Below are 27,676 nucleotides of genomic sequence, written 5' to 3'. Positions count from 1 at the left end.
GTCTCTCGTGTCTCTCTTCAACCACCAAAGATGACCTGCTGGCTCTCACTGTGAAAGAAGCACCATCAGACACTCTGCGAACGCTGGTGAAGCCCTGAAATGCGGTCTGTGAACTGTGGTCCGTGGGCCACGTGTAACCTGTGGAGCATTTGCTGGGGATCTGTGCAGCGCTGGCTGCTCGTGTGATGCTGACTTTTTCTTTCCAGCTGCTAAATCACTTCTTTTTTTTTTTTTAAAAAAAAAAAAAAGGAAAAAAACAGGAAAAAAAAAAACAAGGAAAAAAGAGGCTACAAATACATTAAATACTTTCCTAATCTTACTTTTACATGTAAACAATTGCTGTACTTGCCTGAGGATGTGATTTGATCACCACGGGGAAGGGAGGAGGTGCCTGGTTGTGGCTGGAGGGGAGATGTCCACGAGACACTTTCCCTGTTTAACGTGTTCCACGCCGTGAATCTGAGCTAGAGAATCCATGGCCTAAAACACTAGAGCATTGTTTGGTTATTTTTTTTTTTTTAGTAACAATAAAACACTTTTCTCTGATGTTTTGTTAAAAAAAAAAAAAAAAAAGGAGAAAAAAATATTCTCACATCCATGTATGTGTGTGTACCACATCCAGTGTCCTCTGCAGCCTCACAGCTGGGCACAGAGGTTTGGATGGGCCCTCAGGATCTCTAACAGGCTCATCCCTACCCAGTGGGGCTTGGGGTGTGTCTGTTAAACCTCCACGGAAGGTCTCGGGGTGCTCCTCTTCTCCCAAAGGGTGTTTTCTGAGCCGTACGTGGTGGTTTGTAGCAGTTAAAGAGTTGAATTAAATGGATGAGAGTTTGTACGTAAAGGAGGCCAAATATCTGCTGAGTTGGTGTGGGCACCTGATGGAATTGCTGTCAGGATGGGCAGAGCCTGCTGGGAGTGTGAGAGTGTGACAGCAGAGCCCTGCCAGGGCTGGGGTTTGGGTTTGTCTGTCCTCTGCCTCGGGTTGGAAAGGGAGAACTTGCTGTGGAGCCTTTGAACAGCTCTGTGAATCCAGGTGTGTCAGGGCAGGGAAATCTGTCTGGGGAGCTTGAACCTTCTGGCTGAAAGCGTTGGAAAACCACTGGATGGAGGGAATGGGAATGGAAATGGGAATGGTGAGCAGGTGGGGTGGGACAGTCTCTCCCCTCCTTGCTGGAGCCTTTAACGTGAGATGTTCTGGGGTGAGAACTTCCTCTTAGTGTCTTGCAAAGGCCAGGAGGGTGTTGTGCAGGATTACCCAAAGGTGGGTTTCCACCATGGCAGGTTTTGGGTTCTCTGAAGCTGCGCATGGGGTGCTGTGAGCAGCTCCTGCACCAGCCCTTGAGGGGTTGACACACCTCGGGGTGTGTCACCTTGAGCTTCAGCTTCCCACAGCTGTCACTGCAAGGAGCAGAACTCCTGACTCCTTCCTCTGCTCCCCTCCTGCTCTTTGCCACGGGCCACGTGCACCAGTGCCAAGGTGTGGGTGCTTTCCAGTTTCCTTCCAGGTCAGCACAGGTTTGCAGGTGGTTGTGGCTCCTGGGGATGCAGCCCATGGTCCTGGAAGATCTTCCTAATCTGCTTCCTCTGCAGGGTATTAAAATACAAAAAACCTGTAAGATAGATGAAATAGAAAAGGGACTTGCCAATTAAAAAGGCTCCCATGGAAATGTGATTTGCCTCATTTTGGGTAAGTGCGGAGGGGTGAGCTGTGGACAGTCTGACCTAATGTTACAGCAAAGCCTCAGCAGGGGGGAGAGATTTCCACCAAGAACGGCAGGTTTGGAGTGGGTTGGGTTTTTTTCTCCTGGTCTTGATTCTATTTAAGCACATCTTGTGTGCAGGCTCCTGGATGTGGCCTGTGAGGGGAGAGCAGCATCAGAACCATTCCCGCTGCTGCCGAGGCTGGGGCGCTGCCAGAGGAGGGGCAGATGCATTACTCACCCCCCTGTTCATTGTCCTCTGATCTGAGGCAGCCAAACAGCACATGTGCAGGTGTCTGCCTGAGGCTGGCTTCTTTCTAGGAAAGTGTCTTGAGAAAGGGATGAGCCATTTCTGAGAACGAGGTCAGGGAAGACACCGACAGCAGACACTGCGCTCTGTCTGCCTGTGCCAACGTGTTGGGGTGGTACCTTAATTTCTGAAGTAGCCTCGGGTCCAGGAGCAGATCTTGGTGTGTGGAAAAGTCTTTTCATAGGGCCACAGAATCACAGAATGTGCTGAGTTGAAGGGACCCATCAGGACCATCGAGTCCAGCTGCTGGGGTGTTTTTCCCCTGGATCAGCCTTCCCTGGTACAGGAGCTGGCAACCAAAGAGCCACAAGGCAGGAGAGGCTCAGGAGAAGGGATCCCTCCACAGAGGTCATTTTTAGTGTACACAAGGCAGGTTCAAGCCAGTAGTAACTTAAACCAGTCGTTGCTGCAACCCATAGAGCTTTTGGTTCCAACCCTATAGACTGTTTTCACTGATAAAGGAGATACAGGGCATCTAAAAAGGCCCCTTAACTCGCTGAGCATCCCGGAAACATTTAAAGCCAATTGCAGATGTGGCATCTTGTTGCCAAAGGATGGCTCTGATTGTTGTCATTCCAGCATGAGTTGTTTGTGCAGGGGGACCTGCAGCTGGGTGCTTTGTCAGAAGCAGAGCAGAGAATCTGTGAGCCCAGCCTGCAGGCTCAGCTTGTTTCACAGCTGCCAGAGAGTTCAACTTTGGGGGCAGGAAGCTCAGAATCAGACCCCCCCCCAAAAAATGCTTTAGTGCCCTCAGATCCAACACCTCTGGTGCTGAGACACTGAACCACCTTGAGGAGAGCTGGTGGTCCCTCCGTGGTGTGGGGAGATGCTGCGAGGTTGGAGTTGGGTCAGGAATGCCGGGCTCTACATGGGGGTGAAGACGTGGGAGGTGTTGAAGCTGCAAGAGCTCCGAGCTCCCACCTCCCCAGTGGGGCTGGCAGGGAGAGCTCAGCCCTCCTGCTCTTTGGGAGGTGCTGGCCTGGAAGCTGCTCCCTGGGCCCAGGCCAGCTGAGCAGCATCTGCAGCCGAGCAGCGTCAGCACTCGGGAGCTCTTTGCTCGCCACCGGCGTTTCATGAGGTGCCAGCCCGGGCTTTGCACAAGACCCCGCTCGCTGAGAGAAGCTCCAGCAGCTCCCTGTGCCCAGGGGCCACGTGCAAGCTGCGACAGCCACGGGATGGAGCCTGGGGAAGAGGAGCCCTCAGCCCAAAGGATCCTGCTGGGCTGTCTGTGCACAGATAACCTGCCAGGAGCTGCTGCAGGAGAGCCAGCGATGGGAGAAGGACCCACAGCAAGAGATTGATGAACCCACTGGGCTCCCAGCAGCATGACTAAACCCCAAGAGCCAAGGAAACTTAGTTATCTACCCTCATATTTTCCAAGGGGCTGCACTTGCCACCTGTGGTAACCACTGTGGAACTGCGGTTTGCTGAATAAACTCCTCCTATTTGAATGCTGCTGAAGGGGTGCTGACTGTGGAGAGCTTTGTCATGTGGCACCAGCTTCTCTGCCTCGTTTCCAGCTGCTGAATTGTGCTGAAACTGCAGCAGAAATAAAACCAGCTCCCGCTCCATTCAGTCCTTTCCGAAGGGGAACTGGTCCAAGTTGCTGGCCCAGCTGCAGGGATGGTTGTGCTGTGGTTGCAAATGGGAGAGAGGAGTGGGGAAGGCAATGGATGCTGCTGGTTGGGAGATCTTTGGGTTACTGAGCGAGTGGAGAAAATGGTGAAGCTCTTGTCTGTGCCCTTGCAGCCCCCTGCAAGGGTTAACAGCCTTGTTAACTGGGCTCTGGGCTCCTGAGGTGCAGACCATTAGTGAATGTGGGCAGAGCAATGTTAGAGGGGGTTTATCACAGCTTTTTGGAGAACAACTGGAAGGGACTGCAAAGATCATCTCAGCAGATGTCACAGGTACCTTCAGGTCTCACCCCTGAAGGGAAATGGGTCATTTCAGTACTGCAGAGTGAGCTGTTCTGAGATAGCACCTGGTGTGAACGCTCTGTACTGTTATAGATGGCATAAAGTGAAAAATCCGTCACTCCAGGCCGCTTCCCACTCGTGTGAGTGCAGGGAAACAGCAAACCTCACCAGGAGTGTGGTTTGTGAATGGAGCAGGCACTGAGCCCCCGGAGCTCCACGGGGATGTGGCACCACTGCCCTGTGATTCGTGGAGACAGACACAGCACACAGCTCTGTCTGCTGCCTCACAGCCCTGGCTGGGGTGTTCTCACACACCGGGGGCAGAAAACCAGGGAATTCCACACATCTGCACAGAACAGGAGGGGGGGGTTTTACCCGCCCTCCAAGGAAACACGTCCGACTCTCCAGGCCTCCTCCAGCACCACGGGGTGGATGTTCCGAGCAGGAGCCTGAGCTGCAGCTGACACATCTCAAAGGGAAACCAGTCGACAAGACTCCCCAGAGTCAGCTCCAGAGCTGACCATCCGCTTCCAGCAGGAGCAGCACCAAAACAGCTTCCCATTCCCGCTCAACCCCGAGGGTTTGTCTCCTCCCAGCACTGCTCCCTGACAGGGCAGTGCTCTCAGACAGCCAGGCCAGAGCCCAGCCAGGCTGCTCATGGCTGTGGAGCCAAGAGTGAGCTCCTGTGGCTGCCAAAGCACCCAGCTGGGAGGTGTGACAGCAGGCTGTTACCTGCCCAGGTGAGGGGAGCGGCCCCCTGCGAGCTGCTCACCAGTTTGAGTCTTCTGAAACAGGGCTTGGCTCAGTGAGGGACATTGTCACTGCCAGAGGTGTAACTGTGGGCACACGTGGCTGTGGGAGAGGTCCCTGTGGGAAGGTTTGGTGGTCTCCAGCTTCTCCACAATTAGTGGAACTGTCACTTCACGTGCCTTGCTTGGAGTGAAATAAAGAACTGCTGCAATGCCAGAAGGGGGGGAAAAAAAGGAGTTGTAACTTGCAGCTCCTGCTCTCCCAGTGACGTCAGCACGGAGGAGCTATTTCAAATTAGGCTGTCTCAGGAAAAGCAGCGGCCTGGGGAGGCTTCCTAAAATAAATGCAAAGCTGGGGTAACGATGGAAAAGCAAAAAAAAAAATCACCAAAAACCTTGGGGTGGCAACACCAGAGGCAAGGCCTGAATATAACCAGAGCTGAAATCTGGAGCTGCAGGTCAGTGATGAAAGAGAGTTGGGTAACAAAGATGCTGCAGGATCAAGAATGGGTTGGGAGAAGCTGATTTAAGCAGGTGCACAGTGGGTCAAAGCAATTAAAAAGGGTAATAATCTTGTGCTTTGCACAGTGTGTGGCAGGTGGATGTTAAGCCATGCTTGTTAAATCAGAAAGTGTTTGCTTTAAATAAAAAATGGGGGGAAATGGGGAAAATATGAGTTGGTTTAGGGTAAGAAAGTCAACAAAGCAGCCCCTGGGATGGAGTTTCTGCAGGCAGATTTAAAACATAATTTAAACCAGTGTTTAAAACAGAAACACGACAGGTTCCACGTTTTCAGGGGAGGCCCAGAACTTGTGGCATTGCTCTGGATACCGAGTGGAAACAGTAAATCCCTTGACAGGGACATTTTACAGGGACTCCTTGGGAACAAAAGCACCGTGGCTGAATGATCTGGTTCAGCCTATGAGTGGCACAGCCCAAGCCCAAAGCTGTGGGCTTGGGAAAGCTCCAGGGGACATCAAGATGTAATCAAATGGAGTGATTTTCAGGAAAAAAACCCAATCCTACCAGTGAGTGGCACCTGAGAGGGCAGGAAAGGCATTGGAAAGGCTCAGTACTTATTTAGAGTGCTTAGTACTTCCTAGAAGTGTTTAATACTTACTAGAAGTATTTTTGATGACAATAGAGCTCTACACTATCACAAATAACTCTGGCAGCAGCTCCCTGCTCCAGTCTGGCTCCCTGGCCATGGATTTCCCAGAAGAATCACAGGATATTGTGAGTTGGAAAGGATCCAGTCCAGCTCCCATTCAGATTTCCCTGTTCCTTCCCCCTGTGCTGGGTGAGAGGTTCCCCCCCAGCCTCACTCCTGCCGCTGTCACACGCTCTGTGTGGCACCGGGGCAACAGGGAAGGGGACACAAATGGCACAAACCTGCCCAAAAAGTGGGGCAGGGGAGATGGAGCAGTGGGTTGTGATCCTGTAACGTAGCTGTTAGGACTGTGCAGAGCCTGCTGCTCCCCTCGGGGCTGGATTTTGAGGTAAAAACCAGAGGAGACAACAAAAGCTCTGCCCCTCCTCTGCTCGTTGCTCTGTGGCTCAGCCAGCACAGGTGTTGGGCTTGTTGGGGCTTCACCCAGGCCTTGCAGTGAGGCTGCTGGGATGATTTCATCTTTTCTTTCTTGGTGTCTTAAAAGCTGGCAGTAAAGGAGCACATTCCCCCTCCCTCCCCTCTCCTCCACCTTCCCCTCCTGCCAGAGAGGCACCGCAGGGGGAGAAAGGCCAAAGAAACACATTTTTCTGCAGCTGCACAGGCCTTGTTTCACACTCACAGGCGAGGCAGGAATGTTCAGCAAAGTGGAGCCGGCTGGTTCAGCTGCTTCCAGGGCTGTTCAGCCCAGGAGACGAAGGGAAGCATCCCAGGGATCATCTGGAATGGAGAAGAAGGGGCTGAGCAGGGCCAGGCCTTGGTCACAAGGCTTTAGAAGGTGACATTGTCGGGTGTAGTTCACTTATAGCTGTCACCTGAGGGGGGGGGGGAAGCTGAAAAAAGCTTAGATAAGAAACAGTCAAAGCATTTTTGCAGAAATAAGACACCTCTGTGGTGCTTTGAATAGTGTAAATGCTTCGAAATGTGCTCACAGAGGGGCTTCCCATCAGAGGAGGGATAAAAGTGCCTAAATAAATGGGTGAGTGCCTGCATGGTCTTTAGATGGTAAAAACACGGATGGAGAGGGAGGTTGGCAGCAGATGAGTAAAGATTATGAGCAGCAAACAAAGGTGAGAGACTGTTTGGGTGAGAGACTGCACACTAAAAGTGCTGTGGTGTATTTGGAGCCAGGTGGGATCACTGTCTTCTCCCGGGTAACAAGCAACAGCAGATGGCCTCCAGTTGTCACAGGAGAGGTTTAGATTGGATATCAGGGAAAATTTCTTCATGGAGAGGGTGGTCAGGGATTGGAGTCCCCACCCCTGGAGGTGTTCACAAGGCGTGTGGAAGTGGCACTTGGGGACGTGGTTTAATGATGGACAGGGCAGTGCTGGGTTAGTGGTTGGACTTGATGATCTTGGAGGGCTTTTCCAACCTTAGTGATTCCAAGCATGCAGAAAAGACAATAAGGAAAAGCAATTGAGGAGTTGTACCTTAAAGCCAAGGTTAGTTAGAAGGATTTGGGGTAAGAGGGGAAAAAAAAGAATGCCCACAGGTCTAGCTAAAAAAACTTGGAGCAAAAGCACAGCAGAAGGTCCACAGAAAGAACTTGTGATTGTTACCCCTGAAAGATCTATGACAGGGGAAAATATGAGTGTGGGTCACACCTCAGCTCTGCCTTGCCGTGATAAACCTCACACCAGATAAAAACTGCCTGAAACAGAGCAAAGGATCCTCGGAAAAGGAATCCTCCCCACATGTGAGAGCCTGTGAGCGTGTCGTGACAGCGAATTCCCAGTTTCAGCCAGACCTCAGCGCCGGGGCTGGTGTGACTGGCAGGCAGTAATTACACAGCTAATGAGTGATGATGATGATGATGATGAGTGATAATGGGTGAAAGGCTGAGGCCAAGGGAAGGCACCACAGAGGGCAAGAGGCGGACAAAGCAAGAGGCCAGAGTTGAGATACAGCCTGGAGCGCTCCCGGTGGGAATCCATGGGTACACGGGGAATCAGGGGCTGTTGGGGTTGGAAGGGACCTCTGGAGACCCCCCAGCCCGACCGCACTGCCAAGGCAGGGTCACCTGGGGCGGGTGACACAGGAACGCGTCCGCAGGGTTCTGACGGGGCTGAGGGCGGGCAGCGGGCCCGGCGGGGTGAGCTGAGGGCTGAGGGTCCGGCTGGACTGAGGGGGAGGTGGGGCTGAGGCTGAGGGTCAGGCAGGGCTGAGGTTTGAGGGTCAGGCTGGACTGACGCTGAGAGTCAGACGGGGCTGATGCGGAGGGTCAGCCGAGGCGGTCCCAGCCGGCGGGCTGGGGCTCTGGGGAGGGTCAGCTGGGGCGGTCCCCGCCCGGCGGGCCGAGGTTGTGGCTCCGGGCCGGCTCTCAGGACCGTCCGCCCCCCGCTCGCCCTCAGCGGGCCGCCATCCCCTCACGGCGCCGGCGGCGGGAAGCGCGCGCGCAACCCCGCCCCCCCCGCCCCGCGCACGCGCGCTCCGCCACCCCCTCACCACCTCCACGTCGCGCGGGAGGGGCCGGCGTTCGAAAAATGCCCGCGGCCTCCCATTGGTCACCGGCGCGAGAGGCCACGCCCCCCACCGGCGCCCGCCGCGGCCACGCCCCCTCCCCTCACGGCACCGCCCCCGCCCCGCCGCCCCCCCCCGCCGGTCCCGCCGCCGCCGCCATTGGAGGCGCCGCCGCTTTGTGTCCGCCGGGCCCGGTGAGTCCCGGCCCCGCCCGGCCCCGGCCGCGGCAGCGGGGCCGCCACCGGGAGGCCGCGGGTGGTGCGCGCGAGGCGCGGGGGCGGCCTGGCGGCGCCGCCGGAGAGGCCCCGGAACTGCCCTCAGCGCGACCCCCCCCCCCCCCCCCCCCCCCCCGCGCCGTGACAGGCCCGAGGCAGCGGGGGTGTCGCGACGGGGTGTCGCGACACGCAGCGCGGGCGGGGCGCGGTGCCGCGGGGGGGGCTCGACCCGGCGCAGGCCCGAGGGGCGGCCCCGGGTGTCGCGGGGGCCTGGCGGGGCCTCACAAAGGAGCTGCGGGGCCCGGGCGGCCTCAGAGCCGCCGCTGCCGCCCCCGGCACCGCGCGGGCCCTCGGGAAGGTCAGCGGCGGAAGGGGCCGACACGGCCGCGACACAACAAATGATCGCTATTTATAAACTTAGGCAGCGCCTTGGCCTTCCCGCCTCCCGGCCGCTTTTGGCTGTGCGGGTGTTTTTTGGGTGTTTTTCCCTGCACAAAGTCACTTCCGAGAAGTGCGGCCGCTCCCGGGAAAACCTCTGTCTGGCTGCGCTTCCTAAAAAGAGGTCCCTAACAGCCCTCGGCGGTTCCGGAGTGTGAGGGTACAGACCGGCACTGCCGAGAGCCTCCCTGAGCCCAGGTGGCCACAGCCTGGGTAAAGAATGTTAATCACCCTCCTCCCCTCGGTGCACAGGCTCGGCCTGGAGAAGGCTGTTAAAGTCCACTCGGGAGCGGGGCTGTTCCAGACAGGCTCCCATTCCCCATTATTATGCGTATTGACACTCTGCGCTGTGATTTTTTTTTTTCCCCCCTTAAGCGTCATAAAGATTTAAGGAGAGAAGGAGCAGCTACCAAAATCTCGGCTGGTGTAAACTGATGTAGCCCCACCAGCTTACCTGCTTCACCTGGGGGCAACTCCAGACCAGGGACGCTTCTCACCTGTATTTTAACTATTTCCCCACTCACCAGTGTCTGCAAACCACTAAGCTCCTACTGCACGAGAGGAAAAGTTGGCCCGTGGAAAAGTTGGTTGTGGGTGTGTTCGCTCCTTTATACAGTGTAGCAGAGACTGATAGTTTGGGTAGTTTGTTTCTATCTGTGGTTTTTCACAGCCACTCAAGTATTTCTCACTCTTCAGGAGCGTTACTGAGTTATCTCGGGGTTAACAAGTGTGTCACTTCCCAGTTCTTAGCTCGCTGTTGAGTAAGGGTTGCACTCAGCACGTGACTTTTGTTTGTTTTGACCATAAATAGTATTTTTAGCATCTTCAAGAAAGAGGTGACCGGCAGACTTTGGCAGGCAGCGCCCATTGAGGAGGGAAAGGATCGGAAGTGCTGGTGTTTATAAATATTGTCACTCCTCCGGGAGGGCAGTGAGAGGAGAGGGAGGTGAGTTCAGTTCAAGAACTGTTGGATGGACCGGGCAGGAGAGCACTAACCTTCCTCAGGAACTGGTGGATAGAGTGGGAGATCCTTGGAAATCAGGAATGAATGGGGATGGGAATTACTCTTTTTGGGAGTAAATGCTTCGAACAAAGTGGCTTTTGCAGCTTTTTCCCCTTTAGCTGTGTGCTAAATTATCTCCTCAATGCATCATTCACGTTCCTCAGGTAGAAGCTCATTAAATTATTTTTGTCCAGAATATCTTTTCCTCTTGTATTTTCCTTTTCAGCAGAAAGTGATGTGTAAATCTTTTGGCAGTGCTTTGTTACACGTGACCCGAGGTCCTCTGAGGATTTTAACTTCCATGAGAGGGAATAAAAGTTTTCCATTGATGGCCTCTAATGTGAGGTGTGGGTAGATTTTAGACAGACTGCAAGGAAATAATGGCTTTTATCATGTATAGTTTTGTCTGTAGGATAATAAGTGGTGGCTGAGTAATAGTTTGGGAGGAGGGTTTATACAGTGGGTTTAAATTCAATCTGTCTAGGCAAGGAGGACATGGCCTGTAAAAGGTTCAGATGCAACATTTGCAGCCTAAATTTTCATTCAATTGTCAGCAGTTTGTCAACATTCATAAAGCTGCATCCTGAATGAAGGTATTTTATCCAAGGCGGTGAAACTTTCAGCAGGAGATTTTCATGTCGGAGTAGTTTAAAGTTTGTGACCTAAACTTGTTTTAAACCTGAAGCTGAACCCTGTGCACTCTGATGGGGGTGATTTCATCCCTCAGCCCTTGTGGCAGTGGCAGCCTGTGGAGAATCTGGATCAAGGACCATTTTAGCAAAAACAAACCCATTTCAAACTGTTGTCCCACGGAGATTGTCACTGTCACAACCCTGAGCATCAGTGCAGAGGCATTTTGAGACAGCTGTGCAAGCAGAAATTCTGCTTCATATTAATCCCTTGGCTGAAGTTTTGGGGATTTCTGGGTGTGATGGTGGTGTAATTTAAGGTGCACACTGGCTGTGGCTCTGTGTGGGGACATGAGGAGAAATTCCTGGATATGGGAGTGGAAGATAATCCAGGCCACGGAGATGATCTGCTGTCACTGCCTTCTGTGCAGGTCACAGATGGATGGGAGAGAATCTGTAACCTGTAGTGATTTTATACTGAGCTTGGGGTGAAGAGCAGTGGAGGTGAGGCAGGAATTTACTTCTGTTTTAATAAACCTCTCTGCAGATTGAGCTGGCTTAGGGTGGGTGGTATTGGACCCTCTCAGGGACGAGGTGCTGAGCTCAGCCCTGGGTGGCAGCATAGATCTTCATGCTTACCAAAACTTATACTTACAAAAACTTATGCTTACAAAAACTCTCCTTTGGGTGTCTGAGTGTAGGAATTCCTGTGTTTGGACACTGCAAGCATGAGGGATTTTCCCTGTACTCCCTGGACCCTGATGTACGTGGGGTTTGTTGTTCCCCCCATCACCCCATTTAGGGAAGGAGTGGATGGAAAAGGACACTGTGGCACAGTCAGCCCAAGGAATGTGTTGCCTGGGAGCTCTTGGATCCATGTCCTGGACCACTGTTCCTGTTTAATTGGAACAAGCTGCTTTCTGCAGCAGCTCAGGTAGCCTGGAACAGATCCCTGGGAGCCTCCACTGCAGGAGAGCTGCAAACACAGCCCTTGGAGCTGAATGAGCTGCAAAGTCTGGGCAGCTGGGACACATCCCAGGAAAGCAGGGATTGGGATAAATCCCGGTGAATGGCAGCGGAAGGGATGGGAATGCCAGCTGTGCTCGGCCACGTGTGAGGGAGTTTCCAAGCAGGTTGCCAGATAAGGATCAGAAGTGGGGACTAACTCGTGTTTTGTATCCAGTGGTGTATTTTATTCCCTTGCACAACTTTAGGCTGGTTTAAATGACCAAATACTGCTGGTGTGACTTTAACAAGTCAGCTCAGTAAGCTGGAAAAGCCAAAGGCAGGGCAGTGAGTGCTGGAAGGGCTCAGGGAAGCAGCAGTGGCAGCATCAGCTGAGGACTGGCAGATACAGGTTGTGAAACACGTTTGTATCCACGGTGTTGCTGCATAGACACTGTGACCACAAGATACTGGGGATACCAGGGCTGGGTTTTTGGGGATGAGCTTCGAGAATTTCAGAGGGACAAAAGCCGTGAAAGAGTTGGCCAGTTTGCAGTTCAGAAGGTGATGGTTTTTGGCACGTTTGATTTGGATTTACAAAAATATTAACTTTTCCTGTGCTTTTTTCTGTGCTTTCTGAGATGGTTAAATGCTCTTCAGCTTTATAGAGTAGTAAGCAATTGCACAGCAATCAATAGCCTGGTTTTTAAATCCAGTTTTACTTCGCTTTTTAAGCCTTTCAGATAATAAATAGTTGTTCTTGCTTGCACTGCTTGTAAGTTTGTTGGGTTTGTATCCCTTGACACCTTCAAGTGCATAAAACCTGTTTTTTACCCCTTTTGGACCTCATTTCTAGACCGGGGTCACATGCTTTATACCTGTCCCATCTCAGTGCATCCATCAGCCATTCATGTGGTGTGACAGAAAGGGGCCACCCCCTCAGCTCAGGACTGGCCAAGCTTCCTCATTTTCCTCACACTTGGATTACCGTGTTCCAAACCTGATTGATCCCAGAATGTTTTCCCTCCAAGGGAGATTGAAGGCTGAGATAAGCTGAAATATCTTATGGCCAGCAGAAATTCAAGGACTCAGCCAAACTGTGCCTCAAATTAATTTATTTTTTAATATTCTCGTGTCTGTTACATTAGTTATCCAAAATGTGTCTCACTTGAAGCCTCCCTTTCCTTTCTCTCTAACAATGTGCTGATAGGAGAGAATTGTTACAGTTTCTCATAACAGTTCCTGGAAAGCTCTCTGTACCTTTGGATCTTCCATTAGTGGGCATTCCCTGAGCTGGGGACTGGACACGTTCCAGAAAACCAGAAATTTGGGGGGTTTTGCTGCTTGTCAGATGGATTACCAGCTTTGGAAGAACTAGTTCATCTTAGTTTGGGAACCTGTGAACCTGCAGTTCAAGGGACCTTTAGGACAGTGGGTGGGAGTAGCTGTGTGAGGAGTAACTTTCTGTGCTCCTGTGAATCCTGGTGGTTGTTTCGTTGCTGATGCAATTCTGTTTTTCTGAGTAGACCAGGTTTCAGTGTTCATGAGAGTTGCCCAACAAGCACCTTGAAAGCTGCATCCTCAGCTGGTGACCTCGTCCCCTTTCTAAGCACATTGTTTGTTTGGTGTTTGTATAAATCAAAATACACTTATTACTTTAATTTTACTATTATTAAGACTGATGCTTGTGATTGTAACTGTGGTTCCTGTTTAGAGCTGTCTTTTGAAATAGGGTGTTTAGGTAATGTTTTGTGTGACTTGATTTTTCCATTCAATAAATCTGGGTATTTTTTGGAGGGGGGGAGTGAGTTTTTTGCTGTTGCAAAGCCACCTTCATTTTTTCAGGGGCTAAATTCAGGCCTGTTGGTGGTTGATACTTCACACCCAGTGCAGAAAATGACTTTTGATCCCTGTGTGGAAAGGAGGGGGCTGAGCAGGTGCAGTGAGATGCTCTCACAAGGTGGGGCTGTGACTTTGCCCCTGGAGAGTCTCAGTGCTCTGAAGTCAGGAGGGGATTATCCTCCTGCCCCCTTGATTCCCTTTGGAGCAGGAGATGATCCATGCAGAGGGAATCAGCAATTTCTGCTGGGCTCTGCCTTCTTTGCCTGTGTTGTAGGCACAGAAGTGAGGAATTGTGGCAAGTTTTGCTCTTTAGAGCAAAAAGGTTTGTGCACTGATCTAAACAAAGAGGTTTTGAGAACTCAGGCAATTTTAAGTCAAAGTTGGGAGTGCTGTATTTTCATGCATGTGCCATGCAGGTCACACAGTTTAAAATAAATAAAACCCAGGGCCAGCTCAGTCACAGTGTGGCTTGTGTGTGTCATCCCAGGGAACGAGCCCAGCTGATTTCCCTGAGGAGGCATCTGGAGTTGGTTGTTTCGGGACTCATTTCAAAATGTTGGCATCTTTTTAAAGGACTTCAGGCTCTGCTTGCATGAAAAAACATCGGATACTGAGCTGAAGCCTGGTGAAAATTTTCATTTTTCCTCCCCCTTTCCACACTTGAGGAAGGATGATCCCTTAAAACCGGCCAAAAATGTGCTGGCCTGTAGTTCATATTTTCTAATTGACCATTAGTATTTTTTCCCCATCCTGACATTCCACAGGAAAGCTTCGTTCATCTCTTTAATTTTTATTTTTATTTTTTTTGTGGGGGTTTGGCATGTGGTGTGTTTTGGTTGTTCTGTTTGGTCTCAGAAGAAAACACGTGGTGCTGCTGGGCTTCGCTTTCCCTGGTGCTGAGGCAGGGCTGTGGTTTCTCAGTGACTGTTCAGTTCCTGCCAGAAGTGCCTCTGATTAGGAATCCCCGGTGCTGGAAGATGAGAGGACTGTGTTTTGGGGCAGGAATTGGTGCTGGTGCGGTGCAGGGCAACTGCTGACAGTGCTGAAGGTCATCTTGGAAGCAGGGCTGGCAGCGCTGGTGGGTCTCTGCTCAAGAGGAAAACACGCTGGGCAAAATACTTATTAAAAGTGAAAATGTATGGAAAGTGCCTCCCTTTGAGCAAAAACCCAGCCAGAACAGGTGACAGTGGGGAAGGGAAGAGCACAGGCTGGGGGGTGGAACTGGGGAGGAGGGTGCAGCCCTGCTTTGCTGGAGGGGAGGCTTTGCCCCTGAGGGTTTTGGAGGGGAACTAAACCGAGAGGGAACTGAAGGAGCCCGTTTTGTGATGAGCCCTGTTGGGTGATGGAATCAGTGGAGCCCTCCCCATAGGAGAGGGCAGTGCAGGCAGGTGGGCAACAGGTAAGAAAGGCTGTCACAGTGTAACAGGAGGAAGGACTGAGACTTGGAGAGGGTTAAACTGAGCTTAACCTGTTTGGCATCCATGGCAGTGCATGTGTTTGGAGCAGAGTTTTGGAAAGCTCACCTTTCTTTGTGGCAAGCATGCAGAACGCTGTTTTGTTCGTTACGTTTTTTATCGACAGCCTCCTTCATTTCTTTAAACTGCATGGGGTTTAATTTGGGGTGGGGGCATGGTTTGGGTCCCCAGTGTTTGTTTCCTGCCTAACAGCCTGAATGGTTTCATTCCTCACCCCGTGTGTCAGCTGCTGCTCTCACCCAGCGTCTCTGAGGGCCACAGTGCCATCCATGGCTGCTTTTTGCTAACGCTTGCCCTGAATTTAAAGAGCCTTTTTATCTTTCAGCCGTGTTTCAGTGGAGCAGCTCTGGCTTGCACCTTCCCCAGCTCTGCTCCATCCGTAGCTCTGCAGTTCCCATCCACGTTTCAGCCCCTCTGTTGAATGCAAGTGTTGCTCATCAGCTGTGTCGGCCCCGAGCTGTAAATCATTTACCCTTTTCTTTTTGATCTTTAGTTTGATAGATGCGTGGACGTAGATGTTTTTGTTTTGTTAATTTTCACACCCCATCTTTTCTGTACTTTAGGTTGACTCCTCACTGCACTGTGAAAACCATTAGGAAAAAGTTCCTTGGGGTTAAAACCTGGGGCTCCACAGTGTTGGGGCTAGAAATTAATTTAAATGGCGACTGATCTGTCTGAAGCTGAACCCGTGCATCATAAGGCGCTTCCACTCTTAGCGGGAGCTCAGCTGATCCACACGGACAAGTTAAGTGAGGTAGGGGCTGGCCCTTTCTCCAAGCTTGCCCTTGGATCAGTCCTTGACTTCCAGTCCTGCTGAAGGTTACTCAGTACTCTTCCTCCCCTGCTTCCAGGAGACTCGACTGGGAGCCTAAACAAACTCTGCATCCCCTCCCTGCTTTCCCTGAGATGATGTATCTCTCCAAATCCTCATCTCTCATTTAATTTGGAATTGAAATGGCTTCTTTTGTAACCGTAAAATACGAATCTATCCTCTCCTAGTACGCTTTGAAGGAGCTGGTTTGAGGGTTACTGTGCTTTAACATCCTGAAACATCCAAACCAGAACATTTCTACCTATGCTGCTTTGATTTGCTTTAATCCCGCTGCAAACCTTGCTGGTTCTTCCCAGCATCTTGTGGTGATTTTCGTGTGCTCCTCGTAGAAAGTCGAAGACGACACGATGCCAATCCGCCGCTCCGTGAATTCCACCTCCCGGGAAACTCCTCCCAAGAGCAAACCTGCCGAGGGGGAAGAGGTCAAAGCAGGTATGGCACGGTTCAACAGTGGGTTGTTAAAGTGCATCCAAACGCAGGCTTGTGTTCTGAAACTCCTGAGAAAACCCAACTGCCAAGGTTAAAGCATCACTAATGCTTGACTCCTGGTCCCAGGCGTTTCCAGGATTATTGGAAGTTGTTTTCACACTGTTTTCAGCTCAAACCCGTTTGTTTTGTCTTGCATACCCCTTGGCAAAGTCCTGACACTCCAGACGTGAAAATCTGGCTAAATATAGTCCCTTTTAAGCTTGCACATCTTTTAGAGTAAGGAAAGTGGGAAGTTTCAGTAGTGTCAGGATGATGGCTTGAGATCAAAAGGTAGAGCTAATGAATAGAGAAACAAAGCATTTAATTTTTTTTCTTTGTTTTTCTGAACAGAAACATTTTACCACAGTGTGTCATAAAATCCAGTCTGGGCTGAGCAGCCTCACCTCAGTGTCTCAGAATGTGTCACTTCACTATTACAGTTGGTTTCACTGACTTTGTCCTCTCTGGTTTCACGATTAATTACATATGAAACCTTCTCTTAACTCACTGTGCATTTTAAACACCTCCATGGGAAAACTGTGCATGGGAATGTTCCAGGAATTCTTGAGCTGCACAGAGCAGTGATGGTGGGCAGCTCTTTATCCAAAATGTGTGGAATTTCAGTTTATATTTGTCTTATCTAGTAGGCAGCCCAGTCTCTAAGGCCTGTTCTCAGCTAAATATATATTTGCTAAGTTGATTTCTGCCTGGATTTGATCCTTCTGATACACAAGTGTTCCTGCAAGTGCATGTGCAATCTAAAGCATCCCAAGTGTGGAAAAATGGGATGGGATGCTAAATACCCTTCAAGTGGTTCTGGGTCTGAAGACAACTTGGTCATAAACAAAGCTACTTCATTGAATCCCAGACTGGTTTAGGTTGTGAAAATGCTTCATGATGTTGTTTGCAGGTTTTCTGGCATTTGAGGGTTGATTGCACTTTACCGAAGCTCTTTTCAGTAGTTTTGTTCACTTTTTAAGTTACATTTAAATCATCTATTTAAATTAGAGAAATCAGTGGGAAATAGTTTTTGGGGTGTGTTTTAAGCCTTTTTTTTTTTTTTTCCCTTTACACTCCTGAATAATAAAAAGCTGGTTTTGGGCAGTAACTTGAAGCTTTTTCACATCTTTTAGATGCAGAAGTCACCTCTGAGGAATCTGCCTCTGCTGGAGAGGAACAGGAGCCTGAAACCCTGCCTGCTGCATCCAATGAAGCAGAACAGCCAAAGGAACCTGAGAATGAAGGGAAGGGGGAAACAAAGTCCTCAGAAGAAACCAAAAAGGAGTAAGGCTTGCTTGGTGCTGAATTCAGGGAATTGGGTAGGATTCTGAAGGAAGTCAGGGCTTAGAGAGAGAAAAGGTGGTGGGAGAGATGGGGAAATGGGATGAGCCCCTTAAGGTGCTCATATTTCTCAGGAAGAAGCTACTGATCCTACGTAGCTGCTGTTCTAGAACACATGTGAGGCTGGATGTCGAGACAGACTCTCTTTTACTCACAGAAACCTCCAAATATTCTCTAAGTCATTTTAATTCAAGCGATGGCAGACATTCTGGGCTGGGGGGTGGTGTTTGTTGGCTCTGTCTCAGTGCCTCTTGTCTCACTGTTGCTCTGTGTGCTCCCCAAGCGAGAAGGAGCAGGCCAAGGAGAAGGAGAAGAAGGTGAAGAAGACCATCCCTGCGTGGGCCACGCTGTCTGCCAGCCAGCTGGCCCGGGCACAGAAGCAGACCCAGATGGCAGCCACGTCCCGGCCCAAAATGGACGCCATTCTCACCGAGGCCATCAGGGTGAGCAGGGCACAAGTGTGTCTTTGGTTCTGCTGCTGCAAAGCAAAGTGATTTGTGTGCCTAAAATGCACTTTTTCAGCTTGCTGAGGTACAGGGGGTAGTGCTGTCTGTCAGCAGTGTGTCAGGTGTGTGTGCTTCTGCCTGTGGAGCCAAAATGTGAGTCCATGAGGATGATGAAGGGCCCCGTAGCTGATTTCTTGGTTTAGAATTTGTTTCCCTCCCTAATTACATTATGAGAAACAGCCAGGATGGCATAACCTGGTGGATTGCTGTCATGAGTTATTTGCTGTGCCTTCTGGATGCATTTAACTTCCTTTATCTTGATGAAGACATTTATTTGATATGTGTTCTTTCTTCATCATTAGCTTCCTCTAATTCAGGGCAGAGAGAGATACTATAAACCTGCATTCTCTTAAAAGAATTAAATGACAGCTTGTTCTGACTTAGTGATTCCTCTGTCTTGACGTTAATAAAATGCTTTACCAGTTGTGCAGTGTTGGTTTGCCAGAAGGTGCTGTATTTTCTGTTTTAAGCCATTCCATGCCAGTGCTTCAGAGCAGGGGGGTGCTTGATGTGTGCTTGCTGGGCTGCTTTTGTGTTGTCTGCTCTTCAGCTACTCTGAAGGCAAAAGTTAAGTATTTCCTTAGTCCTTTTAAGCTCTTCAGCCTTTGTGAGGAAGAGGCCAGCTCTGGCACCCTGTGCATCAGTCCGGTCTCTGTTCTTCCAGCCCCACTCAGGACAATCCCAGTGCGGGTGGTTTCTACTGATGTTTTGTTTCTGTTTCAGGCCTGCTTTCAGAAGAGTGGGGCGTCGGTGGTTGCAATAAGGAAATACATCATCCACAAATACCCTTCCCTGGAGCTGGAGAGGAGAGGGTATCTCCTGAAGCAAGCACTGAAAAGGGAGCTGGAGAGGGGGATCATCAGGCAGGTAAGAGCTGCTTTGTGGAGCAGCACTGGGGGTGGCAGTACTGAAGGGAGACTTTTTACAAGAGCATGTGTGACAGGACAAGTGGAACGGCTTCAAACTGACAGACAGTAGGTTCAGGCTGGATACTGGAAAACAATCCTTCCCTGTGAGGGTGGGCAGGCCCTGGCACAGGGTGCCCAGAGAAGCTGTGGCTGCCCCTGAATCCCTGGAAGTGTCCAAGGCCAGGTTGGACAGGGCTTGGAGCAACCTGGGCTGGTGGAAGGTGTCCCTGCCCATGGCAGGGGGTGGCACTGGATGAGCTTTAAGGTCCCTTCCAACCCAAACCATTCCATGATCCTGTGACTTACACAGGAGTTTCTTGACTCCATTGCTAATGGAGGTCTCTGGGTTGACCATGGTCTCCCTGGTGGAGGTTCATGAGGCTCTGTCTCCACTCTGTTAGACCTGGCAGGATTTCAGCACTGCTCTGGCACTCAGCTCCTTTGCACAGCTGGTTTCTGTGCAATTGCTGACCGTTTCTGGGGGTTGTGTCACACAGCATTGCAGCACCCATGAGCCCAGCAGTGGGTTTCTAACACTACAGTTTATGCCTGTGTTATCTGCCAGGATCTCCTGCTCAGGACAGCAGAGTCTGTATTAATGTCTGGCTGCAGCTTCTGATCTTAGTGAATTTTCAGTGGGTTCAGGCCAGGCCTCTACCATCACCAGGGTGACAGCACATTCAGTGTCATGAGATGTCATGATATCAGTGAGTCTCTCTCAACTTGATATTATTCTGAGTTACTGAAATGGACTTTCTTTTGAACTAGGTGAAAGGAAAGGGAGCTTCTGGGAGCTTTATGGTGGTGTCTAATGCAGGAAAAACTGTTCCAAAAGCCAGAGACAGAAAGGTAAGATGGATCACTTTAAACCATACTCTGAAAAATCTTGCACTGAAACACACATACCTTATGAGATGTACCTGATCCCTACACAGAGAGTGTCTCCTCCTTGCTGTGCTTCTCCTCCTCAAGCACAGTCATTAAAACACCCTTCCCACTCACATCAGAATCAGAAAGCTACTATGAGAACTGAAAACCGAGTTGAATAATCAAATTCTTAGTTTTAAAATGTTTACATTAAACCCCTAGGCTTTGGTTCAGAGGCAGAAAACTGAATAACCATGAAGCTCCTCCTCTGTCTTTACCTGGTAGAGAGAGATGCCTCTCAGGTATTGTAAGAGAGCTTTATGCTACTGCTGTGTCTGTTCTATCTGTTGTGTGGATAAAGGGAGTACTCCATTCTCCAGGACTGCCAGGTGAACGTTTTTCCATGAGCTGTGAGGGCAGAGGGAGGAAAAAGAAAAAATCCTAAAGCTACTGGAAGAAACCTGCTGATGTTGGGTGTTGTTCTGAGGCAGTAAAATGTGATGGGGCTGGTTTCTTGAGCTTCACAGTCAGTCATGGCTCCAGCACTGCTGTTCTCCACTCTGTGCTGTGCTGGGTGTGTGAAACACATTCCTAATGCTGCAGTTACAAAATCCTCACCTGGAATTGCCCATCCCCTGGGGGCTTAGACAGGTAACACCTTGGTGCTCCTCTCTGACCTCCCAGGGAGACCAAGAGCTCTAAAACTGAGGGAAATGGTCACACACACGGTGTAGGGCACTGAAGGAAGGTCATTGCATTGTAGCTCTTTAAACAGAGGCCACTGACCCCATGAGAAGTGTGAGCAAGGCACCTGATACCTGCTGAGACATCACTTCTCTCTTATTGGTGTCTTTCTTTGTAGTTCCCTTCTCTGTGTGGCAGCAAAACAAATGTTTTTGGTGAATTCAGCTGGCTGGGGAGCAGCTCCCTCACCCGCTGGACTGTTTGCAGAGCTGCTGTTCAGCATCGAATCACAGAACTTCAGCACATTTTCTCTACAGAGAGTAGACCTTTCTTTCCTGATCATCCCCAGTGTAACAAAAAGGATGGAGGAAAACTTAGAAGGGGCATTGGCTTCAATCAAACTCTTACTGTGTTACCTCAAAAAAAATGGACTCGCTTGTAGCTGCTCATTTTGGGGAAGATTTGATCTGTGTAGATGGGTCCTGCCTTTGATGGGTTTTTAATTTTCATGTCAGAAAGGGTTGTAAAGCCCTGGAACAGGGCAATAGTGGAGTCACTATCCCTGGAAGTGGTCAAGAAACATGTGGATGTGGCCCTTGGGGACATGTTTAGTGGTGGCCCCAGCAGTGCTGGGGGAACAGTTGGACTCAATGATTTTAAAGGTCTTTTCCAACCTTAATGATTCTGTGATTCTATGGTTTTTCTCCTGTCTCATTGAAGGGTAACAGAGGAAAAATTTCTATAGAAAAAGGAAGGAAATCGTTAAAAATATGTTAAATACTCAGCAATTTGTATCTGCAAAGTTTTCCTAAGACTCCTACGAAAATTCAGCCAAATTTGCTCCATTTTACTTAAAGTTTTAAAGTTGTTCATTTAGAGAGCTGCCTTCCAGCACCTGGTTTTCCAGCTCTGTGGCCATGGCCAGGAGCTCTCCTCCCCACCCGTGCACTGCTGGTTCAGAAACCCAGAGTTTTGGGCCTTGCTGATGCGTTCAGGTGTGTGTGTTTCAGAAAAGCACCTCGGCCCCGCCTGCAGAGCAGCAGGTGAAGCTGGAGGACGTGCTGCCCCTGGCCTTCACCCGCCTGTGCGAGCCCAAGGAAGCTTCCTACAGCCTGATCAAGAAATACGTGTCTCAGTATTACCCCAAACTCAAAGTAGACGTAAGGTAGGTGCTGGAGTCCCTTGGCAAGCAGAGGAGCAGGGGGGCTCAGCCTTCCTCTGGCTCTGCCTCCCTCCGTGGTGCTTCAGTCCCGTCTTTAGGCAGGTGCCGCTCTGAGTGGCAGAGCCTGTGGAAAGCTTGAGGCAAAGCGGTGCCTTTTTCTGCATCCCCCATCCCAGTCTGTCCCTGACACTGCTCTGCACACCTTAACCAAACCCACATGCCCTCAGCTGTGGGGGTGTGAAGGCCTGGGGGTCTCATCCCACGTGGTTCTGGGTGCTTCAGCTGGCACACGTGTGCAGCAATCTCGCAGTTTGCCTGTAGGGAGCGAGTCGAGGCTTGGGAAGCAAAACTAGGAGAGCCCTGTGTGTCCCCTCCAACAGGGGCTTGTGTTAGCTGTGAGCTGACTGCCTGCCCACCACACCCAGCTGTGCTGGTGCAAGGGGCAGGTGCCTGTTCCTGGCAGAGGCACCGAGCAGGTGCTGCAGCTCCTCTCCCACAGCGCTGCCTTGTTCCGTGTCATGAGCCCCTGACAGGGCTCCATTTTCCATGTCTGTACGTGGGCAGACAGCGCAGTGAGTGCCGCTCTGCTCACACTCTGCAAATGATTGTTTCTCTGTTTGTTTTTGAAGCTGTCAGTGTGTGTGTCAGTAAAGCTTTCTCCTCCTGTGTTTCAGGCCCCAGCTGTTGAAGAATGCCCTGCAGAGAGCTGTAGAGAAGGGCCAGTTAGAGCAGATCACGGGGAAGGGAGCGTCTGGGACATTCCAGGTCAGAGACTGAGTTCATCTTCTGTTGACCACAAGCCTTGGATGTCACTTACTGCTCCTGTCCCCGGTTTCACTGGGTACCCCTTTCTTCAGCAGCCTGGCGTGTGCAGGCCTTGTCCAGCTCTGAAGCACAGTAGGACTCTTGGTCTGCTCTTGGTCTCCATTTCAGGAGACCACCCCCCGTTTCCTTGCTGAGCGAGCTGCACACGCTGCCTCAGCTCTGACTCACCAGCACAGTAGGGAGCTGGTGGGGTAAGCCTTCCTTCCCATCCCTCACTGGAAGTGCAGCAGGTACCCCAGATGCCTGCTGTGTCTTTTACTCACGTCTGTGCCACGGAAGTCCCTCGGGTACATTTGGTCCGTGGGATGAGGATGATCTGATGTATTTTGCTTTATCCCCTCCCCTGAGCGATAGGCCCTTAGACTGGCGGTGTGTTTGGGGTCTGGGGTGAGGTGTTGCTGATAATCCCCCCAGGCCAGCTGACTGACTGGGCCTGGCCTCCCACCGAGAGCTGGGAGAGCAGCGTTCCCTCTGCAGTGTTTAATGTTCAACGTATCTGTGCTGATGCAGGAGCGCCGACCCACCTGGTGCAGAGGAGCTTGTCCTGACCTGGTTTGGGAGAATTTTGTCTTGATGCTTTTCTCTTCCTCCTTGGAAAATAGCTGAAGAAATCAGGGGAGAAGCCCCTGCTGGGTGGGACTCTGATGGAAGACGCCATCCTGTCTGCTATTGTGGCCATGAACGAACCGAAGACCTGCTCCACCACAGCGCTGAAGAAGTATATCCTGGAAAATTACCCAGGGACCAACTCCAACTTCCAGGGTAAAGTACCATCCATGTAACCCTGCTGTGTGCTGACAGGGAGAGTCCTGCAGCTGCAGATGTGCCTGTGCAGCACCTTTAAACTGTTCCATCGAGCTCGCAGGGAGCTGCAGCTGCTCAGCTCTTTGTGCTGCAGAGATGCTCAGTGGTTTTAATTCCCATCAGTCCCTTTCAAGCCGGACAAAGGCCTGTTCCTGAGGCAGAATGCATGATCCTCTTGTCTGTAGCCAGGAAGGGGGAATAGTATTCAAGTACTTGATTGCTCTTAAATCACCAAGTTGATTTCCTCTGTCTCTCTCTGTTTTGAAAGGCGACAGCTTGGTATCAATGCACTTCCTAATTGCTTTTTATTTAGAGAAGTTGCACAGTCTGACTTCTAAAAAAATTCCTGAGCACTCCTCTTACTGATTTGTTCGAGGTCCTTGTTTGGCTCTGATTTTTAAAAGGTCAAGCAGATGAGGAGAGAAATGAATCCCTTTGTATTTGGAAGGAGATGTGGCATGTCTTTGTTCCCAGGAGTGACACTGATGTCTGGTTTGACTTTGGCTTTAGCAGAAGCAGTGCTATCAGAGCTTTAAAGCAGACCTGGGAGTGGCTTATTTGGGTAATTTGGGCTGAGGCCTTCTGCCAATTAGAGACTGATGTCAAGTGTGACTTCTTAATCTTGGGGCAAGGGGAAAGAGCTTCCAGGCTTCCTAATTGGAATAAACCTTCCTGGAATGGTTTATTCTCAGGACCATTGGAAATGTCCCTGGTCCTTAGAGGGCTGTGCTGAGCCAGCCTCCAGTGCTTGTCACTCCTGCAAGGCAGATAAAGAAATCTCAGCTGCAATCTGTTGTTTTCTTCCTCCTTCCGTTACGTAAAAGGAATTTTGATGATCTCTGCTTTGTTCTGAGAGCAACTGGAGGAAGATCTGATGAGATGAGAAAGCAGAGCCAGAGCTCAGCTCTCCTCCCCAGTTTATACCTCAGCTTATAACTGGACTTGACTGGGGTCAGTCAAATCCTTTACATTCTGCTGTTGATCTTTGGTACCCAGAGTAAAACCAGCCTTGGGGTTATAACCATAAACCTCTTTGGAACGTGCTTAAAGGGCAGCCCCCACTTTTCCCTGGGTTTGGAGGGAGCTCAATATGTAAATGGCCCCTCTAATTCAAGCTGGAAATGGTTCTGAACTGACTAAACCACCACAGCCCTTTGCCACAGACAAAGATCCCCTGTACTTGCACGGTTTGAGTTACAATTCTTACCCAGTGCACAATGGAGTGGTTGAAATAAAAGTCTGGAATCAAAGACTGGAATAAAAAGTGCATTTGTTGTATTCCTGGATCCCATATTTTACCCTTTAAAAAACACAACAAAAAGCAAACCACAGAACAGGGAATGATGCAGCACATACGACATTTAGAACGTGAGGAGGGCAAAAACAGGGAAAAAGGCTTGTTTTAAAAAAACCCTTTGGAGGACAGAGTGAAGAAAGATGAGGCCTGGGTTAAATTTGGACAGAAGTAGTTACATGGTGCTGCTGAATGCATTTGAAGGAGCATCCCTTGATCATGACATGAGAAACGAGGACCATTCCTGACTTCTTCCCTTGGGAATGTAGAGCTACACTTGCCACGTGCTCAGGAACAATCACTTGTATCTTACTTGAAAACTGGCTTTGAGAGGATTTCCCGTCCTGACTCCAGCTCTGCTTTCAGAGGGCGCTGCAGAGAGCAGTGAAGTCAGACAAGAGGACAAAGATAGTAACACAACCTCTCTCTGATTTCTCTTCCACAGTGCATCTACTGAAGAGAACCCTGCAGAAATGCGAGAAGAATGGCTGGATGGAGCAAATTTCTGGCAAGGGCTTCAGTGGAACCTTTCAGCTTTGCTTCCCTTATTATCCCAGGTAAAGAGCTTGGCTGTAAAATGGTGTTCGAGAGAAGCTGTTGCACGGGTCAGGTGGCAGAGCTGAGGTTCGTGAGCCAACAACCTTCTATTTAGAAGGAGGTTGTGAGGGGTCTAGTAACTGATGAGCTGCCAAACTGTCCCCCTTACTCTGGCTAATGACATTGCTTGGGTGTCTGACTGTGGGTGAACAGAGAGCTGATTTCATTAGCAGGGTTTGCAGGGAAGGAGAAATCAGGCAGAGAGCCAGAGAAGAGGCAGCTCAGGCCTGGGGCATTCCCAAGCTGTTGTGCTTCTGCCACTGCAGAGACTGGGGAATGTTGGTTTGGGATAGCAGCAGTCACAGAATTCTGGGGGCATTTCTGGGTTCGGCTCAAAGCTGTAACCTCAGGGGGAATCTGCTGTGCCAGATGAGAGCCAGGGCTATCCAAGGCCTGCCAAGCCTGGAGTCATATCCTTAGAGGCAACTCACACTCTGAGCAGCCCCCTCTTGTAGCCCAGATGTGCTCTACCCAGAGAAGCAGCAGGATGAGGACTCCGAGGAATCTGATGAGGAAGAAGAGGAGGAATCTGAGGAGGAAGAAGAATCTGAAGAGGAAGAGTCTGAGGAGGAAGAGCCCCCACCAAAGAAGAGGTATGGCAGCCTGAGAGATGAGTGGGCTCCTTTGGATGAAATAAAAGTGTCTGTCACAGCTGTAGGGTGCTCAGGTGACTCTTGGTGCGGTCATTTAGCCACGGGGCTGTTGCTCACAGGTGTTGGAAGGAGAAGTTTCTAATTATTCCTTACTCCAGAGATACTGATCTCCCCCTTTGCATAATTTGAAGCTTTCCTCTTTCTTCCTCCAGCTGAGAGAGAGCCTGCGTTTATTCTTCATATTGCCTTTGGTCTCCTGCTTTATAAAGTGGGATGTTTCACACGGGGCTTTTTGTATTTACCAAGTGTTTCCTTAGGAAAACTCTTCCCTACAGTATTATTTGCAGCTCTGTAGCCAGACAAGAGGCCTGCCCTCACTCAGGATGTGGATTTAAGATGTGTTGTTCATTAAGTAATGAAATTCCATTTAGAGAGGAGAGAGAGTGCTGAGGGCTCTTAATTGTTCTGACAGCTCCCTGATTCACTGTCATTATTTATTTGTTTATTTGCCTAAGGAAGGGGTTGGAAGCCTCTCTGGCAGAGCTCTGTGGGGATGGGAAGAGCTCAGCTACCGGAGGAGCTCTTGTTCTTTGGGATGCAGCTCACGGAATGTGCTGCTGCGTGAGGAGCAGCCGTGGCAAAGCACAGGGATGCCAAGATCTGCCTCGTTACTGCCAGTTGCTGACAGCAGCTCTGCTCCTGGCACCCTTACACCTCCACTGAGCTCCTGTGCTGTCTCTCTTCCCGACAGGATGCAGAAGAGACCACCTCCCAAATCCCGGAGCAGGGCCCCTCCGATGAAGCGACGAGAGTCCAAACCCAAGCCAAGGAAAACCCCTGCGGCCCGCCGGGGGAAAGCAAAGCCCCCTCCCAAGGTTAAGACCCCTGCTAAGAAAGCCAAACCAGCAGCCTCAGCCATCAAGAAACCCTCTGGTGGCAGCTCTTCCAAGAAATCAGCAGCCAGCGGGAGGAAGGAAGTGAAACCCTCGGCTAAGGGCAAATCCACCATGAGGAAATCTCTCCGGGCAAAAAAGTAAAATGTTTCCAGTGTCAGGGAACCCCATGGTCAAATCCACAATCTTGTTTTATAAGTCAACGTGCATTTGTATTTTAGTTCTGATGCTTAAACACTTCTTTAATTTTTTTTTTTAATTTTTTTTTTTTTTCTTGAATGATGGGGGGAAAAAAGCTGAAAACTAAATCAAACCGCCCGCAGCGTTCGGTAGCTCTCGATGCTGTGCCTCGTGCCTGCCCCTCCCCTGGAACGAGTCATCTTTAGTTTCTGCAATAATTTTAGGACTTTTCTAGGGCGTCTCTAATCTGTACATTTACGGTGTTCCGTGTGGGTTCCGGGGGGAGGGTTGGCTTTTTGAAACAATTCTTCAAAGAAGATCTTTATATCTTTAGACAGCAGGAACAGGATGACTGGGGGAATGTGATTCTCTAACGAGAAGGTGCCGCAGCAGAAGATTCCTCCCCACATCCCTGCGTGCCGAGGGCCTTGGCGCTCCCGTGGGGGAGCCGTGTACATACAGCACTTGCACTGAGCCCCGAGGTGCTGCTTTCCTCAGAGCCACGGGCTGAGGGGGGGCACATCCAGCTCCTCCAGGGCTGTGTGACGAGGGTGAGTCGCATCTTCGGCCTCTCCTGAGGGTCTGGTGCCAGAGGGGCTCCCAAAGGGGCAGTTCTCGATCAGGCGGGGGATTTGAATTAGTGTTTCCATGCCACATCTGTTACCTTAAAACCAAAATATATCAAAGTCTTCTTGAGTCCAACTTTCAGATGTTTTTAAGAGATGAAAAAAAAAAAAAAAAGCCTGAGTTTGTCCCCTCTTGTTTACCCTTTTTTAAAGAGAAGTTGGAGAGCTATACAATTGCTAATGTAGAGATGTTGATAAGTGAAGAACATGCGGTTTGCTAAAATAAAATGAAACTAGATTCCA

At 50.4% G+C, this 27,676-nt stretch overlaps 1 protein-coding gene across 1 annotated transcript; it reads left to right on the top strand.

Annotated features, from left to right (window-relative positions):
• Window positions 1-8,424: 8,424 nt before the first annotated feature.
• Window positions 8,425-27,676, top strand: HP1BP3 (heterochromatin protein 1 binding protein 3). The gene is made up of 13 exons (XM_027905386.1): window positions 8,425-8,500; window positions 15,417-15,607; window positions 16,015-16,117; window positions 17,287-17,437; window positions 17,778-17,937; window positions 18,724-18,867; window positions 19,677-19,757; window positions 21,470-21,624; window positions 22,296-22,386; window positions 23,049-23,208; window positions 24,990-25,101; window positions 25,597-25,734; window positions 26,486-27,676. Exons 2-13 carry the CDS (start codon window positions 15,512-15,514, stop codon window positions 26,769-26,771), a joined length of 1,677 nt encoding a protein of 558 aa, XP_027761187.1. The 5' UTR covers window positions 8,425-8,500; window positions 15,417-15,511; the 3' UTR covers window positions 26,772-27,676.

Source organism: Empidonax traillii, unplaced genomic scaffold, assembly GCF_003031625.1.
Source record: "Empidonax traillii isolate 1590-97213 ecotype Southwest subspecies unplaced genomic scaffold, ASM303162v1 scaffold1149:size320058, whole genome shotgun sequence".
NCBI lineage: Eukaryota > Metazoa > Chordata > Aves > Passeriformes > Tyrannidae > Empidonax > Empidonax traillii.
Note: the sequence above shows the minus strand (reverse complement) of the source record. Positions and strands in the feature narration are given on the sequence as shown.